Source organism: Perognathus longimembris, chromosome 20 (assembly GCF_023159225.1).
Source record: "Perognathus longimembris pacificus isolate PPM17 chromosome 20, ASM2315922v1, whole genome shotgun sequence".
NCBI classification, from domain to species: Eukaryota; Metazoa; Chordata; class Mammalia; order Rodentia; family Heteromyidae; genus Perognathus; species Perognathus longimembris.
Window position 1 is genome coordinate 43,423,173 of NC_063180.1, and position 18,359 is coordinate 43,441,531.

The following is an 18,359-nucleotide window of genomic DNA, read 5'->3' on the forward strand; positions in this document are numbered from 1 at the left end:
AAGAAGAAAAGGAAAGAATCACAAAACTTAAATATTCTCTATTTAAACTCAAATATTCTCTATTTAAACTCATCAAAAAATCTATAAATTAAGATGTCTAATTTTATTCCTGAAAGTGTTCAATCTAAAACCAACTTTCTTGATTTATTGTGAAATGGTACTACAACTTGACAAAATAATTATGCAGTTAGTGGGGTTTATAATCACATGCAGGAAGATTAAAGTCACAGGTATTTAAATCAAGAACACATGTTATGTTTCCAGGAAGAAAACTTAATAAATTAATTCGTTAGTTAATAAATATAGGTAAGTAGGTATGTTTCTGAATGTGTTTCCAGCCTTTTAATCTGACTTAGCTGTAAATGGAAGAAAAAGATTCTTGTGCTCTTTTCATGGTTACAAACGTATACTTATATAAAATATTGAAGTAGCCAGCTGCTGGTAGCTCATACCTGTAATCCTAGCATCTCAGGAGGTTGAGATCTGAGGATCACTATTCAAAACCAGACTGGGCAGGAAAGTCCATGAGACTCTTATCTCCAATTAACTGCCAGAAAACCAGAAGCGGTGCTGTGACTCAAAGTGGTAGAGTGCTAGCCTTGAGCAAAAGAACTCAGGGACAAGCACCCAGGCCTGAGTTCAAGCCCTATGACTGACAAAAAAATAAAAAGTAAAGCTAAATTTAGTTATTTTTACATTATATGACAAATACCCTTAATACCCTTAAATCAATCCACCTGAAACCTAAAATAATCTTGTTTATAGGATTTTCAATAATTAATTTTGGGAAATTTTATTAAAGCTTATGGCCTCTCCTGCTATTGAAAAACAATTTAAAACTACACATGTACTTACTATGTAAAAAGACAACACATTAAAGTGGGAAGACGTACTTTTTTTGTGTCTGGTTTTGGGGTTTTTTTTTGTTTGTCATGGAGCTTGAATTCTGGGCCTGGGTACTGTCCCAGAGCTCTTATACTCAAGACTAGTGCCCTATGACTTTGAGCCACAACTTCACTTCTGGTTTCCTGGTGATTAATTGGAGATAAGAATCTCATAGGAACTTTTCAGCCCAGGCTGGATTTGAACTGTGATCCACAGACTTTAGCCTCCTGAGTAGCTAGGATTACAGGAAGGAGCCACCAGCACCTGGCTGGGATAGTTCTATAATAATAATTAGTATGTAGAATATCTGGGTAATAAAATTACTAAGATATAATTTTAAAACATAAACCCAAGGCTGGGGATGTAGCTCATTGGTGGAGTGCTTGCCTACCACACTCAAATCCCTGGGGTCAATTCCTAGCACTGCAAAAAATAAATTAATCCCAAGGGAAAAAACTTTAGTGCATACACATCCATATCAATGTTGAAGTATCAGAGATGGAATCAACTTACTGTCTGTGAAAATAAATGCTAAGGTAGACTAAATAGGAGCCATTCAGAAAATAACTGAGAGCAGTAATCTAGATTTTAATCAACAAACTACATAGAAATCAACCGTCTGAAGAAATGAAACTCTGATATGTCTCCTATCCTGGTATGTCTGGTGATCTTCATTCTAACTAAATTACAGATAAAAGCAAATGAGCAATGTGAGGGCCCTTGCAAGAGGAACACAGAATATTCAGGTACTGGTACTGACCGGCTCAGAGTCATAGCAATAATCATCCCAGCTCTGTCTGAGGGGTTTCTTTGTTATCTGAAAGTAAGGCAGATTAGTTAGGGAGAAGTTACTAGGCAGGAAATTGTGACTGTATTTCTCTAATCTGTTAGATGCAGCATGCAGGCAGCTCTACAGTTATCCAAAGAGGGGTTGTTTTGTATAGAAGCATAAAACAAGAAATAACTAAGTATACACTCAGATTCTGGGAAATTATATTTGTTCAGTTCAACCTAAACATGTCATGTCCAGTGAATCTGATATTTATATTAACTATCTAATTCCATATACTACTAACACTGGCATTATGACAAGAACATGTCACGGCAGCTGATGACAAGGAGATACAAAAAGACAAGAAAACTGTGTATTTTACCTATTACTATTTTGATCTCATTAACAGGTGAATAACGTTTTGTTATAAAGAAAATACTGAATCACCCAGAAATGAATTAGTAAGTTTTTTTAATCAAATTAGTTTACCCAGGAAAAATGACTAGTAAGTCAGAAAGTGATATATTAAGTAACTTTTAAGTTTGCAATATATTAATAAAAGATAAAGGCAGTTTAAATAAGTATCAACTTCCAATATTGGTATTCGCAGGGAAATGGTCAGAACTTGAACAAATAATGTTGAGCGAGACAAGCCTAGAACACAGAAAACAAAGGGGCATGATCTCCTTGATATATGACTGTTAAGGTGGGGGAAGGGAGAGACAGTAGAGACCAGGTCTGCGAAACCAAAAACTTCTTGTTAAATGGTATTTCCCTCAGGTTTGGGTCAGCAACCCTATATTATGTAACTAAAACCAAACAACTACTCAACATATAAAGGTCAAAAATAGACCTCTCAGTGGATCACAATAGCTCAAAAGCTATGTATGTATGTTCATATAAGACAAGGATAAGCAAACTCTATTGTTGACGTTACATTTAAAGTCCTAAGTGAATTTCCTTTGGCATAGGCCACGTGGATACTGTATATGTTTTTGATACACTGTGTATTGTATATATGTCTAACTGATCTAGGGAAGGGAAAGAAAAACAGGGTGTAAGATATCACAAGAAATGTACACACTGCCCTATTATGTAACTTGTACCCCTTTTGCACAACACTGTGTCAAAAAAATTTTAATTAATAAAAAAATAAAGTATCAACTTCCAAAATTAAGACATATCAGACATCCAGGGAAAAGTGTAAGGTATTAATTTCATCACCCTAAATATCCTCGGAATGTCAATTAATTACAAAACCTTCATAAGGACTTTTACCATTGTTATAAAGGATCGTTTTATTCCATAGACAAACAAATTAAGGCAATCTATTATCTTAGTGATTCACTAGTTTTAGAAATTTTGTTAATTTGAGGAATAAAATTAGAGAATTCAAGATAATGAAAAGTGAGAATCCTCTGTTTTGGAAGCTTAGGACAGAATTTTGAGCTTCAAGGAAAAAGAATCATATTCTCTAAGTCATTTGCCATTAAGGAATTTCATATTGAAGGTTTAGGGGAAGGATTATTAAATTATACACTGAATCTAAGCATCATAGTATCATGCAAAGACATGTGCATTACACTGCAAAAAATGCAAATCAGGTTTCAAGTCATTTCTTACAAAGGACAAACTTTGGTATTAGTAACATTTAACAGAAAAATCACTTTGGAAAGAACACAGCACTTTCTGATATGGAAGTACCATAAAGAGGTAACTGCTATCTTGAAGAATTTCACAAGAAGTGGAGGTGCAGCTCAAAGCTGCAGAGCGCTAGCCTTGAGCCAAAAAGCAGAGACAGCACCCAGGCTCTGAGTTCTAGCCCCACAACCAACAAAAAAAAAAGTGTGCGTGTGTGTGTGTGTGTGTAATGTATCATATATATCATACATATAGCGCTAATCTTTTAATACTTAAATGAAGGTGGTAATTTATCATTTGAAAATTACATAAATTTTTAGATTTCATGTAGGAAAATACAAGTTGATATCCATTACTAGGTTTACATAAGCACACACTAGAAAAAATACCTTTTTCAAGAACCAAAATTTATGCCCCTACTTTCCAAAAAAATCTCACCTGGTTGAGATAATGATATTCCTCAGGTTGTTTAAGATGGAATGCTAACCTCTCTTCTTCACTTGCTCCTGCCAGGAGGTAATAGAATACATGATAGTTCCTGTTGAGAGGGGGGAAAAAAGTATAGCTTTATAATGAACATGATTTATGGTAGAGCATTTAATAAGCCAGTCCTGGGGCTTGAACTCAGGGCCTGAGAACTGTCTCTGGCTTCTTTTTGCTCAAGGCTAGCACTCTACCACTTGAGCCACAGGGCCACTTCTGGCTTTTTCTGTATATGTGGTGCTGAGGAATCGAACCCAGAGCTTCATTTATATGAGGCAAGCAAGCACTCCTTCCATTAGGCCATATTCCCAGCCCATGAATATCATTTTATAAATGTTAATTTCATTTAATCCCCTAGAGAACAAGGGTGTTTTTCTAGCTGTAAGATGGAAGGAAATACTTAAGGAGCAGAGGAGTGAGACCCCCAAAGCATATCCAAGATTTACATGTAGGTCTGCTTGACTTCAACTCTGGCTCTACTTCATATTTCACTGATGAATGAAGCAAGTAATTTACCCTTTGATATTGAGTTTCTTCTTCTGAAGACTATCACATTTATTTTATCTCAAGCACTGAATACCTCAAATACTGTAATAATTAAAGGTCCCAAGAAAACAAGGTTCACAAAGAGCAGTAAGATAGCACCTGAGAAATTGTGTTTGTTTTTAATTGGTTATGAGGCTTGAACTCAGGGTCTGGGTGTTGTCCTGGAGCCTCTCTGTGCTCGACTAGCGCTCTACCACTTGAACCACAGTGACATTTCCAGTTTTTGAATGGTTAAATGGAGTTAAGAATCTCACTGGGACTTTCTACCCTGGCTAGCTTCAAACTGCAATCCTTAGATCACAGCCTCCTGAGTAGCTAGGAATGCAGGTGTGAGCCACAGGAACCCAGCTAGAAATGGTGTTCTTGATGTCATCGTCTGCTTAGAGCTTAGTGTAATGTCTACCCCTGGGAGAACTCCATGCAGATGCCCCCCACCTGTGTAAGTCTTCATCCAGTACCTATATTACATAGGTAACTGGCACACCTGGAGGCAGTTACCTCCTGAGGTCACATCCAATCCACCTGGCCATACCTCCTGCCTTTCCCTATATAATCTGGAGTCCCCGCTCTCTCTCTTCTCTCTCACTCTTCTTCCTTTTCTCTCTTACTCTCTCTTGCTCTCCTTCTCTCTTTTCTTCCTTCCCCTCTGTCTCCTCATGCCTCCATCTTGTGTGGGCTGGCAGTTTGCCCTCCCCCCAATAAACTCTTCTCTGCCTGAACTATGTGGTAGGTTTCCTTTCTGATGAACCTAACACTTAGAAAAGCCAGTTTTACTATCCAATCAAAAAAAAAAAAAAAGTCTTACCAGCTCTGAAAAACTGAATTAAGGATCACAGTCAATCTGCAAGAAACTCGTTAACTTTATTTTTTAAACAAATAAAAATAAGTACCGTTCATTATGCTCTTGATAAACAAGTCTGGACTTCTCCAGCAGATATTTCTCAACATAGGCACTGGAAGAAAAATGAAATTGGTTGATATAAATAATAAAGCTTAACATAAGGTAGTCTTATTTATTTACACAGTGCAGAAGTATAAAGAACACTCTCCCACCAGACACTGATAGTTCATACCTGTTATGCCAGCCACTCCGGAAAAAGAGGAGCTTCCTTTAAAAAAAATACATATTTCTACTTCATAAATTATTACCCTAGAAAGTTTGTCACATCGATGGAAAGCTGACTGACAGTACTGGAAGTCAATCAGGTAAGGCAGAAAATAATTAGAAATAAATGTTTTAAAACTCTTGTAGATATTATATACTTAGAAAAAGAGAAGCCATCTGTAACCACCAGAAAACCAGAAGTGGCAGTGTGGCTCAAAGTGGTAGAGCACAAGCCTTGAGCAAAAGAGCTCACAAACAGCGCCTACACCCTGAGCTCAAACCCCATGACCAACAACAACAAAGAAGAGAATAGTAAAAATAATAAAAACAACAAAATGAACCAGAAAGTTAACTAGAAATGAGATTATTAAAAAGATTGCTGTGGGGCTGGGAATATGGCCTAGTGGCAAGAGTGCTTGCCTCGTATACATGAGGCCCTGGGTTTGATTCCTCAGCACCACATATACAGAAAATGGCCAGAAGTGGCGCTGTGGCTCAAGTGGCAGCGTGCTAGCCTTGAGCAAAAAAGAAGCCAGGGACAGTGCTCAGGCCCTGAGTTGAAGGCCCAGGACTGGCCCCCCCAAAAAAAGATTGCTGTTCAGCTGAGTATAATGGCTTATGCCTTAAATCGCAGCTAGAGAGATTGTGTGGATCATATTTCAAGCCTACCACACATAAAATACTATTAAGACCCTATCTCAATCAACAAGCTGAGAGGGGTGGGGCACTCCAGTGCCCACAGCTTCAGGGGAGCCATAGGCAGAAGGACTGAGCTCCAGGCTGTCCCTGGACAAAAACACAAGGCCTTCCTGAAAAATAAGTAGAGGAAAAAGGCTGGTGCCTTGACTCCAGTGATAGAGTACCTGCCTAGCAAGTGTATGGCCCTACATTCAAACCACAAAACAGCCAGAGAGAGAAGATCAACAGCATGCATATAGACAAACAGTATGCGATTAGAAGACATAATGCAAGAGAAAAATCACTTACTAAAAAATACTTAACCAGAAATATAAAAGTATTACAAAACACTTCAAAAACACACATGGATGCAATTATCTCCAAAATAACAGTAATTTTAACATTAATGAAGAGCAAACAAGGCATAAGGAGATATAAAAGATCCTTAAGTATATATTGTTTGGTTAAAGAATCCAATCTGGAAAAATTCCATATTGTAGGATTCCAATTATATCATATTCTAGAAAAGGCAAAACTACAGAAACAGTAAAAAGATTAGTAGCTATCAAGACAGGAATTGCTGAATAAGCAGAGCAGCAGGGCTTTTTAGGACCAGGAAACCATTCTGTATGGTGATAAACATGATCCTAAACATCTGTCAAAACATACACAACGCACAACACAAAGTGAACACTGGTACCAATTATGGACTTCCAAGTTTACAACAGTGTATCAACATTGGACCATAAATTCTACAAACAGAAGTATGCAAGATGGTTATAATAGAAGAAATAGTGGTAGATGAAAACGTTAAGGAAAATGTGGTAACACTGACTTCCCACTTATTTTTTCTCTTAATCTAAAATTTCTCTTTAAAAAAAGTCTTTAGTTTCAGGGCTGGGGATATGATCTAGTGGCAAGAGTGCTTGCCTCGTATTCATGAAGCCCTGGGTTCGATTTCTCAGTACCACATATGCAGAAAAGGCCAGAAGTGGCGCTGTGGCTCAAGTGACAGAGTCCTAGCCTTGAGCAAAAAGAAGCCAGGGACAGTGCTCAGGCCCTGAGTCCTAGGCCCAGGACTGGCAAAAAAGAAAAAAAAAAAAAAAAGTCATTAGTTTCTTTCAAGCTATAGGTAATGTTGCTGGCACAATCAGGAAACTTATCATAGGTTACATGAAAATAATTATTTCAACAAAATGAAACTTCTTGATTTTAAGAACAGTAATATGGATATGTGATTGCTTTAGGAAATATAGTAATTAAAGGGTCAAATTATATATCCAACCTACTTGAAAACAATTCAAAGAAATGTATGATGTAATACATAGAAATGACAGAAACTGTTAACAATAATAAATCTAAGTTGAGAGTGTATGAGTTACTTTTCTGATATTTCAACTTTTCCCTCTACAAAAACAGAGGAAAAAAATCATATGGGAGGCATCAGCGTCACAGTTCATAACTTACAAAAGGGAAATAACAAAAATAAAAATATGTTCTAAAGCCTACTGCTACTTAGTACCAGGACTTACCCAAGCACTGTGCCTGTTTCCTGGTAGTTGACTTGAATAAACTTGCCAAACCGACTTGAATTATTATTATGAGCAGTCTTTGCATTTCCAAAGGCCTGACAAAATAAACATCAATTTCTTTAATGAATTTAAGCAATGCTTAGGTCAGTTCAAAGAGTCAAAATGTTAAGAGACAAAAGGAAGGAAATTTGCTACTATGTTTAGATTTATATTCATAATTCAGGTAAAATAAATGAAAGCAATTAGCATCTTAAAGAAGATCAAGGAGATTTTACTTTTCACTATTCAACAAAATAAAACATTTTAAACATAACGTTTATTAATGCTCTTTCATATCATTCCAGAACCAGAAGAATGTTCTCATGAATTTAGTTTTACTTATATATATATATATACACATATACATACATACATACACACACATAAACATATGTTGTTTTGTCTTGTTTTTTTGTCATCAGTTGGTTGTGGGGCTTGAACTCAAGGCCTGGGTGCTGTCCCTGAGCTCTTTTACTCAAGGCTAGCACCCTATCACTTTGCACCACAGTGCAACTTCCAGTTTTCTGGTGATTATGTGGAGGCAAGAGCCTCACAGACGTTCCTGACTGGGCTGGTTTTGAACCGTGATCCTCAGATCTCAGCCTCCTGAGTAGCTAGGATTGCAGGTGCAAGCCACTGGCGTCTAGCTCTGCTATACATTTTAAGTGTATATAATTCCTTGTAAGTTTTAGCTTGCAAGCAAAAAATCCACTTCCCTGATATTCCCAATATATTTGAAAACAAAAAAACTAGAAACAATTCATTGTGGTTTTTTTCTTATTCATGTTATCATGAGAATGACATACATCTACAGAAACCTAAACAAGCCATTTATTCAACACCTCCTAAACGTGAAGCATGTGTATGCCAAGCTATTACTATAATGCACAGAGGCAAATACATGGACCGACACATATTCAAAGATAAACTTAACTGATGCCCCAACACATTTCTATTCCAGTCACTACTACAGTGCCAGCTGTGAGTGAAAAGCCTAGAGAGTGCGTGAGGTCCTGAGTTCAAATCCTGGTACTGGTGTAAAAATAAATACACATATATAAAGATAAATAAAAAAAATTAAGAACAGTGTTTCAAAAAAAGTGCTGAAACAAATGGATATTCACAGACAAACACTGGGCCCATACTTCACACCATATTCACACAAAACTGGACTTGAAATGGACCACAGTCTCAAATATAAATGCTAAAATTATAACAGGAAAAAAAAAACAAACAAACAGAGGGCTGGGAATATAGCCGAGTGGCAAGTGTTTGACTCGTATACATGTAGCCCTGGGTTCAATTCCCCAGCACCACATATATAAAAAATGGCCAGAAGTGGCGCCATGGCTCAAGTGGCAGAGTGCTAGCCTTGAGCAAAGAGAAGCCAGGGACAGTGCTCAGGCCCTGAGTCCAAGGCCCAGGACTGGCAAAAAAAAAATATATATATATGCTAAAATTTACAATTCTGCTCTTCAAAAGATAGTGTTAGGGCTGGGAATATGGCCTTATGGTAGAGTGCTTGCCTTGTATACATGAAGCCCAGGGTTCGATTCCCCAGCACCACATATATAGAAAATGGCCAGAGGTGGCACTGTGGCTCAAATGGCAGAGTGCTAGCCTTGAGCAAAAAGAAGCCAGGGACAGTGCTCAGGCCCTGAGTCCAAGGCCCAGGACTGGCAAAAAAACACACAATAGTGTTAGAGGCTGAGGATATGGCCTAGTGGCAAGAGTGCTTGCCTCATATACACAAAGCCCTAGGTTCTATTCCTCAGTACCACATACACAGAAAAAGCCAGAAGTGGGCACTGTGGCTCAAGTTGGCAGAGTGCTAGCCTTGAGCAAAAAGAAGCCAGAGACAGTGCTCAGGCCCTGAGTTCAAGGCCCAGGACTGGCAAAAAATAGTAATAATAATAATAAGATAATGCTAAGGGGCTGGGAATGTGGCTTACTGGTAGAGTGATTGTCTACCATGCACGAAGCCCTGGGTTCGATTCCTTAGCACCACATATAGAGAAAAAGCTGGAAATGGCACTGTGGCTCAAGTGGTAGAGTGCTAGCCTTGAATACAGAGGCCCAGGAACAGTGCCCAGGCCCCAAGACAGGAAAAAATAATAATTTAAAAAGCCTGGCACTGATGACTCAACACCTGTAATTCTAGCTACTCAGGAAACTGAGATCTGCAGAGCATGATTTGAGCCAGTGGGGGCAGATAAATCCGAGACTCCAATAAACCACCAAAAAGCCACCTTGAACACAAAAGCTCAGGTACAGTGCCCAAGCCCTTGAGTTCAAGTCTCAGGAATGGCACAAAAAAAAAATTTCACATCAATGTCCTCTCACAGTTTACAATACAAACTTAGGATGTCAGTGCAGGCACGCAGGTTAAGGCCACCGAGATAAAGATACATCAGCAGGAACACTTTCCTCAATCATCTAGTTCCACAACCCAATTACAGCCAGGACTCCTGCCCCGGCTTACTACCTTCTTAATGGAACAACTGACTCTGTCCAGTCTCTTTCAGTATCACTAAAAACACAAAGCAATTGTTTATTTTTTTATGTTACTGCACAAAAATTACATAAACAGAGCTAGGGTGTGGCTTAGTGGTAGAGTGCTTGCCTAACATGCATGAAGCCCTGGGTTTGATTCCTCAGTACAACATACACAGGAAAGGCTGGAAGTGGTGCTGTAGCTCACGTGGTACAGTGCTAGCCTTGAGCACAAAGAAGCTTAGGGACAGCTCCCAGTCCTGAGTTCAAGCCCAAGACCAGCATGCATGCATGGATGGATGGATGAATGGATACAATATAATCACTGCTATTTTGCCAATCTTTAGTTTCCCCTAGCAACTAAAATTGTCTAAATTTCTATATTAGTACAGTATATTTTTATTTCGCCTTTTCACATGTAACAATAACTTAGGATAAAACTTACCTCAAGTACTGGTCCTGCTCCAAGAATAATCTGCTCTACTCCACTGGCAAATCCTTTCTGACTGAGGGCAGTAAGGTGGTGAATAAGAAAATTTGTGCTTTGAGTCTTCCCAGAACCACTCTCTCCTGAAATTACAATGCACTGATTCTTTTTGCGCTGAAGCATAGCATGATAAGCTACATCTGCCACAGCATATATGTGGGGCTCAAGTTTTCCCAATTGGTGGTTATCATACATTTTGACATATTTGGGGTTATAAATAGGGAGAAATTTGAATGGATTAATAACTATTAAAATACTGCCAACATAGGTATAAATTTTTTCATGCTTAAAGCGACTTCGTAGGTTTTCTAGGAGAGTTTTCTCATTCAAATCAGGTAAACTACATAAATCATCAAAGTCTTTCTGTTGAGGCTGTGGAAGAAAACCCCTTTCCATCATCCTGCGGCGTTCTTCGGTTACCCGTAGCCATGACTGAAGGCTACCATAATGGATTGACCCATCAAGGTTTTTCTCTCTCAGAAGAAAACGGTAGTCATCTCCACTCAAGCGATTTTCCAGAGCCATTCGGGGCCACAGCATCATTCGCTGAACTGGACAGTCTGTAGGGTTGAGTATCCATTCTTCTCCACCAAATTCCTTTACCTCTGCTAAAACATAACACTTGCTTTTATCTAGATGAAGCTTGTTTATGAGAGAATCGATCACCTCAGCAGCAGTAGAGTTTTTTCTGGCAGGAATTGGACAATAAATTGTCCCTTCTGAAATTGTCCCAGGATAGATGCGTAATGTGTGTTCATTATCCTCAAAGCGTCGTCTTCCTCCATCACTTACATTCATATTGGATCCTGTCCCATCAGCATGGATAGTACATGTTCAAGATCGTGCAAAACATTTTCTTCACAAAAGAACTAAAACACAAAAAAGTGAGACATTTACAGATCATACTACACATTACTTTCTAATGCAGACTAAGGGCACAGAAAACCTATTCAATTAAATTGCAGGGGAAATTTCCTCAACTCAAGGGAAATAAATGGGCATCACACACATAAAGCACTTAAAACCCCAAAAGATATAATCAGGAAAGCACCACTGAATATCGTATTATAGATAAAATGTCAAGAGTACAGAACGAAGAAAGAATACTGAAAGCTGGAACAGAAAAGTGCCAAGTTACTTACAAAAAGCAAAACTACTAGAATACTAGCCAGCCTCATAACCCTGTGAACCATCCCCACATTTACTGTCTACTCTCTCTCTCCCCCCTAACTTTTAATGACACCTTTGCTATGTGGCCAATCCCCAGTGTGTTCTGGATTCTGAAATCTATTCCATTTGTCTACCTGTCATCTCTGAGCCTATCTTAATTACCACATTTCTATAACAAATGTTGATATATGAAGGGTCTATTTCCACAATGTGGTAACATTTTGGTTATTTATTAGAGATTGAAGATTTAGCTCAGTGGAAGAGCACTGGCCTAGCAAGTACAAGGCTCTTAGGTCCTTAGCACTATTTTAAAAAAAGGAGAAGAAAGAAAATAATTTTAACAGTATGTCAACAACCATGAAAAGGCCTATGACTGCATTAATTTTGTAGAGAAGCATTACAAAAAACATCTCACTGACTCTTCCCCATTAACAAATACAATGTTGTTGGGTACTTCTTAATTAAAATCCCTTTTTTTTTTCTTTTTTCAGTTTTTTTTTTTGTTTTTGTTTTTGTTTTTGCCAATACTGGGTCTTGAATTCCAGGCCTCATGCCAGCAAAGCTTGCTTGTACTTGAGATACATCTCCAACCCAAATAACTACCATTCACATCTAAAGTTTCTCATTTCCATATCCCCCTTATCTTCTGTATGCCTAGATTTCTTTTCACTATCTTGAAGTAGTTGTACAAAGGAGTTACCATTTAATAAGGCTGTTAATAAATACAATGTATCCTGATCAATGTCACTCCTTTCAACATTCCTCCCAGCCCACCACTTCCCTCATGTTTCTTAATTTTGTAGGATATACATTGAATTCTTGACTGTAATCTTCCCACTTCTCTTCATTCATCCACCCCTTGACTCCACTCACTCCTTTCAGGTTTCATAATATTTTGTTTCCTCATTCATCTTTGATAATCCTAAATATGAAATTCAGTATTTTTAGACTAACATTTTAATGTTATTTAGACTGAATTAATCTTCAGATTATTATTGTATTTTGCATATTGTATATTTAGCATGAGATGGTGTCACATGTTTAATAACTTAGCTTTGCAGGTGCACTTCTGATGCAACTTTTTTTCATGCAAACACCTACTTCACTTGTTTCACTGACATTATCACAACCTTACCTTTAAAGATTAATCTTAATATTAAGTAATCAGGTTGTTAGTTTTCCCAGTTATCTCAGATATATATTTCATACAGTGGCATCAGGAGACTCTGCTTTGTGGTAAGTGTAGAGATGCCATGGGGTAGCAGGTTGTTAGATGTAAAGCTATGTCTGTGTCCTTCTGAACTCTTAAGTACACAGCTTCATATAAGCAATGGTCTCTGGCAGCCAGCAGAAACAAAGCTACTCATTGCAGCCCGGGGGCTGTGCCCTGTACCACCCCAGGAGACATGCTGAATAACTATAATTTGATACTCAACTTTGTATACAATGTAGTAACCCTAGAACTAAACTCAGAACCTTCTTTTGCAACAGAGACCTACCCTGGCCCATCCTTTCCCACAATGAGCCCAACGCCAACAAGACATCCTCATTACCTTCAAGCAACCTCAGCTGCTTTACCTGCAGGTCTCCAGCCACTGGCTCTACTCTCTGTATAGGGTTCTATTCCCTTTCTGAAACATAAAAATGTTTTCATTTTTTGTCAGCACAGGTTTTTGTTGTTGGGTTCTTTTGTTGTTTTGCCGGTTTTGTTTTGGGGTTTTTTGGTTTGTTTTTTTTAGATAATGGGGATTGCACTTGCTAGTCAAGCACTACCACTTGAGCCACCCTTCCAGCCCCTTTTGAACTGGTTATTTTTGGAGTTTTATGCCCGAGGCAGGCCTTGACTGCAGTCCTCTGACTTGTGCTTCTCTCATGTTGCTGGGGATGACAGGAGCATCCAGCCATTAGTTGAGATCAAGTCTCACAAACGTTTATGCCTAGACTGGCTTCAAACCACAATCCCACAATTTCAACCTCCCAAGTAGTTAAGATTACATACCTGGATCACCATGCCAAGTCTCTTGATGTTTTTATTACTAAAAATGATAAAACTGTTGAAAGAAATTAATGATGATCTCAATTAATATAGAGATATACTATGTTCAAGAAGAGGAAAATTAGGTATGATTAAAATGCAAATTTTCTGCAAACTGTTAGAATCAATAGACTCTCAATGAAAACCTCAGCAAATTTACTTCCTGGATGTTGACAAGCTTTACAAATGGTAAAAAGTTTATGTGGAGGGCTGGGAATATGGCCTAGTGGCAAGAGCGCTTGCCTCCTACACATGAAGCTCTTGGTTCGATTCCCCAGCACCACATATATGGAAAACGGCCAGAAGGGGCGCTGTGGCGCCCTTGAGTGCTTCCCTTGAGCGGGAAGAAGCCAGGGACAGTGCTCAGGCCCTGAGTCCAAGGCCCAGGACTGGCCAAAAAAAAAAAAAGTTTATATGGATGGTCTTTTAAAAAATCCAAAATAGCTAACACAATATGAAGAATAAAAACAAGGTAGGATACTACAGAACATCAAACTTACTATAAAGTTACATAATAAAGACAGCTAGTACTAGAAAAATCCAAATAAGCCATGGAACAGAAAAGATATCTCAGAAATAGACCCACACACATAGTCAACATAGACTATGATGCTGGTACTGGACCTTAGAACTTAGGGCCTGAGCACTGAGCTATTGTGCTCAAGGCTGGCATTCTACAACCTCAGCCTCAGTGCCACTTACAGTTCTTCTGTTGGTTAACTAGAGATAAGAAGCTGGGGATATAGCCTAGTGGCAAGAGTGCCTGCCTCGGATACACGAGGCCCTAGGTTCGATTCCCCAGCACCACATATACAGAAAACGGCCAGAAGCGGCGCTGTGGCTCAAGAGGCAGAGTGCTAGCCTTGAGCGGGAAGAAGCCAGGGACAGTGCTCAGGCCCTGAGTCCAAGGCCCAGGACTGGCCAAAAAAAAAAAAAAAAAGAATCTCTCAGACTCTCTTGCTCAGTTTAGCTTTAACCACAATCCTCAGATCTCAGCCTTCTAAATAGTTGAGGGCCACAGGTCAAAGGCAAGCCCCCCCCACAGGGGGGGGGCTGCTGGGAATGTGGCTTAGTGCTTGCCTAGCATGCAGAAAGCCCTGGGTTCGATTCCTCAGCACCACATAAACAGAAAAAGCCAGAAGTAGCACTGTAGCTCAAGAGGTAGGGTGCTAACCTTGAGCAAAAAGAAGCCAGGATCAGTGGCTCAGGCTCTGAGTCCAAGCCCCAGGACTGGTAATACATACATACATACATACAAGAAGAAAGAAAAAGAAAATCCAGCCCAGGCAGGTCCCTGAAATTCTTACCTCCAATGAACAACTCAGAAAAAGTCAGAAGTGATGCTGTGCTGTGTCTAAGTCATAGAGTACAAGTACTAGCCTTGAACACAGAGAGGCTCAGGGAAAGAGCCCAGTCCCTGAGTTCAAGCCCCAGGATAAGAGGTGGGGGGGCAGGGCACGGGACAGGGAGGGAGGGAGGGAGGAAGGGAGGGAGGGAGGGAGGGAGGGAGGGAGGGAGGGAGGGAGGGAGGGAGGGAGGGAAGGAAAAAAGATAAATTAAGACTAGAATGGGGGGCTGGGGATATGGCCTAGTGGCAAAAAGTGCTTGCCTCGTATACATGAAGCCCTGGGTTCAATTCCCCAGCACCACATATACAGAAAATGGCCAGAAGTGGCACTGTGGAGCCCCAGGACAAAAAAAAAAAAAAAAGACTAGAAGGAATGCAGCTGAACGTAATAAAAGCAATCTATGACAAACATTGTTGCATTAAACAGGGAAAAACACTTCCCCTAAAGTCAGGAATGAAATAAGTGGCGCTGTGGCTCAAATGGCAGAGTGCTAGCCTTGAACAAAAAGAAGCCAGGGACAGTGCTTAAGCCCTGAGGTCCACATCCCAGAACTGGCAAAATAAAAAATGGGGGACTGGGAATATGGCCTAGTGGCAAGAGTGCTTGCCTCATATACATGAAGCTCTGGGTTCAATTCCTTAGCACCACATATATAGAAAAGGCCAGAAGTGACGCTGTGGCTCAAGTGGTAGAGTGCTAGCCTTGAGCAAAAAGAAGCCAGGGACAGTGCTCAGGCCTTGAGTTCAAGCCCCAGGACTGGTAAAAATAAATAAATAAATACAAGATCTCCCATGCTCGTGGACTAGCAGAATTAATATAATAAAAAATTGCCATATTGTCAAAGGCAATTTACAGATCCAGTGCAATATTCAAGGTCTCAATATCATTCTTCACATTAGAAAAATCTGCAATTCATAGGGAAGCATAAAAGACCCCAATAAGGAAAAGTAATCCTGCGCCAAGCACTATGGCTCATAACTATAATCCCAGCTACTCAGGAAGCTGAGATCTGAAGATGGCAGTTTGAAGTCAGCCTAAGCAGCAAAGTTCTTGACGTTCATATAATTTCTAAAAGGTAACAAGTATAGGGGGAAAAATCTAGGTAACCCAAGATTAGGTGGTGATGCTTGAGATATAACACCAAAAACACAAACAATGAGTGGTATTGTTTAGTCTTCATTGCAACCAAAATTTTCTACTTTACCTTCTTCTACTGTAAAGAGAATAAAAAAAACAAGCAACAAAGAGGAAAAAAAAATCTTTCCAAAACACATATATAACAGACCGACTCATGACATACAAAGAACTCTTAAAACTAAACAATAATTGAAATAGGCAAGACAGGAAAAAATACCTGCAGACATCCCACCAAAAAAGATACCTCACAAAAAAAAACAAATGAGGAGATACTCAAAGAAAAATCACACATCACTAGGAAATTAAAACAACAATGAGACAAAAGCACATATCAGAATGGCAAAAGCCCAAAACAATGACAACACTAAATACTGGTCAGAATGTGGAACAACAGGAATTCATTCACTGCAGGTGTGAATATGAGCTAGCACACTATTTTAGAAGTATGGCAACCTCTTACAAAACATACTTTTAAGATACAGCCCTGCTAGCATACTCCCTGGTATTTATCCAAATGAGCTAAAAACAAGTTCAAACAAAAACTTCCTCAAGTTTTCTTATAGCAACTTTACTCATAATTGCAAAAAGTTGTACATCCTTGAAAAAGTAGTATCAATGAAATTAGTATCAAGAGAAATTAGGTATTGAGCTACAAAAAGACTCAGAAGAACTTTAAATATATACTGCTAAGTGAAAAAAAAATCTGAAAAGCCTACATATTGCATGATTATACTTATATAACATTTGAGAAAAGACAAAACTATGGTAATATCAAAAAGATGACTGGTACCATTTTTTTTAATATATATATATGCCAGGCACCAGTGGCTCATGCCATAATCCTAGCTACTCAGGAGGCTAAAATCCCATCTTATATACGTGTGTATATATAGACACAAACAGATGTATATATTTTTAAAGACACAAATACAGGCATACGTATACACATTTCCATATATATTTATATATACATATATGCACAGACACCAAAAAGACATGTATTATAAAGCCACATGCCAATAGCTCAATAGCCTGTAATCTTAGCTATTCAGGAGGCTGAGATCTGAGGATTGCAGTTCAAAGCCAGTATAAATCAACTGGTAGAGCACCAGCCTTGTGTAAAAAAGCTAAGGGACAGCACCCAGGTCCTGAATGCAAGCCCTGGGACAGGCAGGGAAAACAAAACACAAATATGCATCAGAATCAATTTGTTGAATAAATATATGGTATTCCCATAAAAATTAAGAAGGATCTTTATGTACCAATATGAAGTGCCCTCTAGACTAGCACTGAATTTTCATGAAAAAGTACAAACAGTACAAACAGTTTAACTGTATGATTAAAGAATAGGCATATATATCATAAATGAAAATATATTGCATTAATCAGAAACTTACAAAAAGGTTATCATTAGAGAAAAAAACGATTAAAAAAGATGAAAAGATTTCTAAGTTTAATTTTATTTGGTTTCTCCTTTTGCATGATTTTATATATTCAATCAAACTTTAACTTTAAAAAAATGGAACCAAACCCCAACATGAAAAATAGAGGGATCTGACAGTGATTGGTAACAGTCATTGTAAAAATAAAGATTTCTAGCCAGGTTCCAGTAACTCATGCCTGTAATCCTGGCTACTCAGGAGGCTAAAACCAGAGAATCACTGTTAGAAACTAGCCTGAACAGGAAAGTCCATGACATTCCTGCCTCTGTGGCTTAAAGTGGTAGATAGCTAGCCTTGAGCAAAAATGCTCAAAGACAGCACTCAGTCCATGAGTTCAAGCCTCACAACTGATAATAAATAAATCTTTCCAAGTGACTTGGAACACAGTACTCATATCAATAAGTACAGCCTGCCACCACTGGTGGCTCACATCTGTAATACTACGTAGGAGGCTGAGATTCAAGAGACTGACATTTGAGGCCACCCAGAATAAGATTCCATCTCCAAAATAACCAGCAAAAAAACAAAAATTGGAGGCACTGCTCAAGTGGTAAAGGGCTAGCTA

General features: G+C 38.7%; 1 protein-coding gene across 9 annotated transcripts in view; it reads right to left on the reverse strand.

Annotated features, from left to right (window-relative positions):
- Myo9a (myosin IXA) overlaps positions 1-18,359 on the reverse strand; it is a 143,175-nt gene that overhangs the window by 91,268 nt on the left and 33,548 nt on the right. For 7 of the 9 annotated variants that reach the window (XM_048329422.1, XM_048329426.1, XM_048329428.1 and 4 more), the window contains exons 2-6: positions 10,620-11,530; positions 7,643-7,737; positions 5,218-5,280; positions 3,737-3,836; positions 1,646-1,702 (exon numbers count right to left, since the gene is read on the reverse strand). In XM_048329422.1, coding sequence (XP_048185379.1) covers positions 1,646-1,702; positions 3,737-3,836; positions 5,218-5,280; positions 7,643-7,737; positions 10,620-11,459 — 1,155 coding nt within the window. In that variant the 5' untranslated portion in view covers positions 11,460-11,530. The remainder of the gene's footprint in view (positions 1-1,645; positions 1,703-3,736; positions 3,837-5,217; positions 5,281-7,642; positions 7,738-10,619; positions 11,531-18,359) is intronic. The other 2 variants (XM_048329425.1, XM_048329424.1) reach the window with 1 other exon arrangement.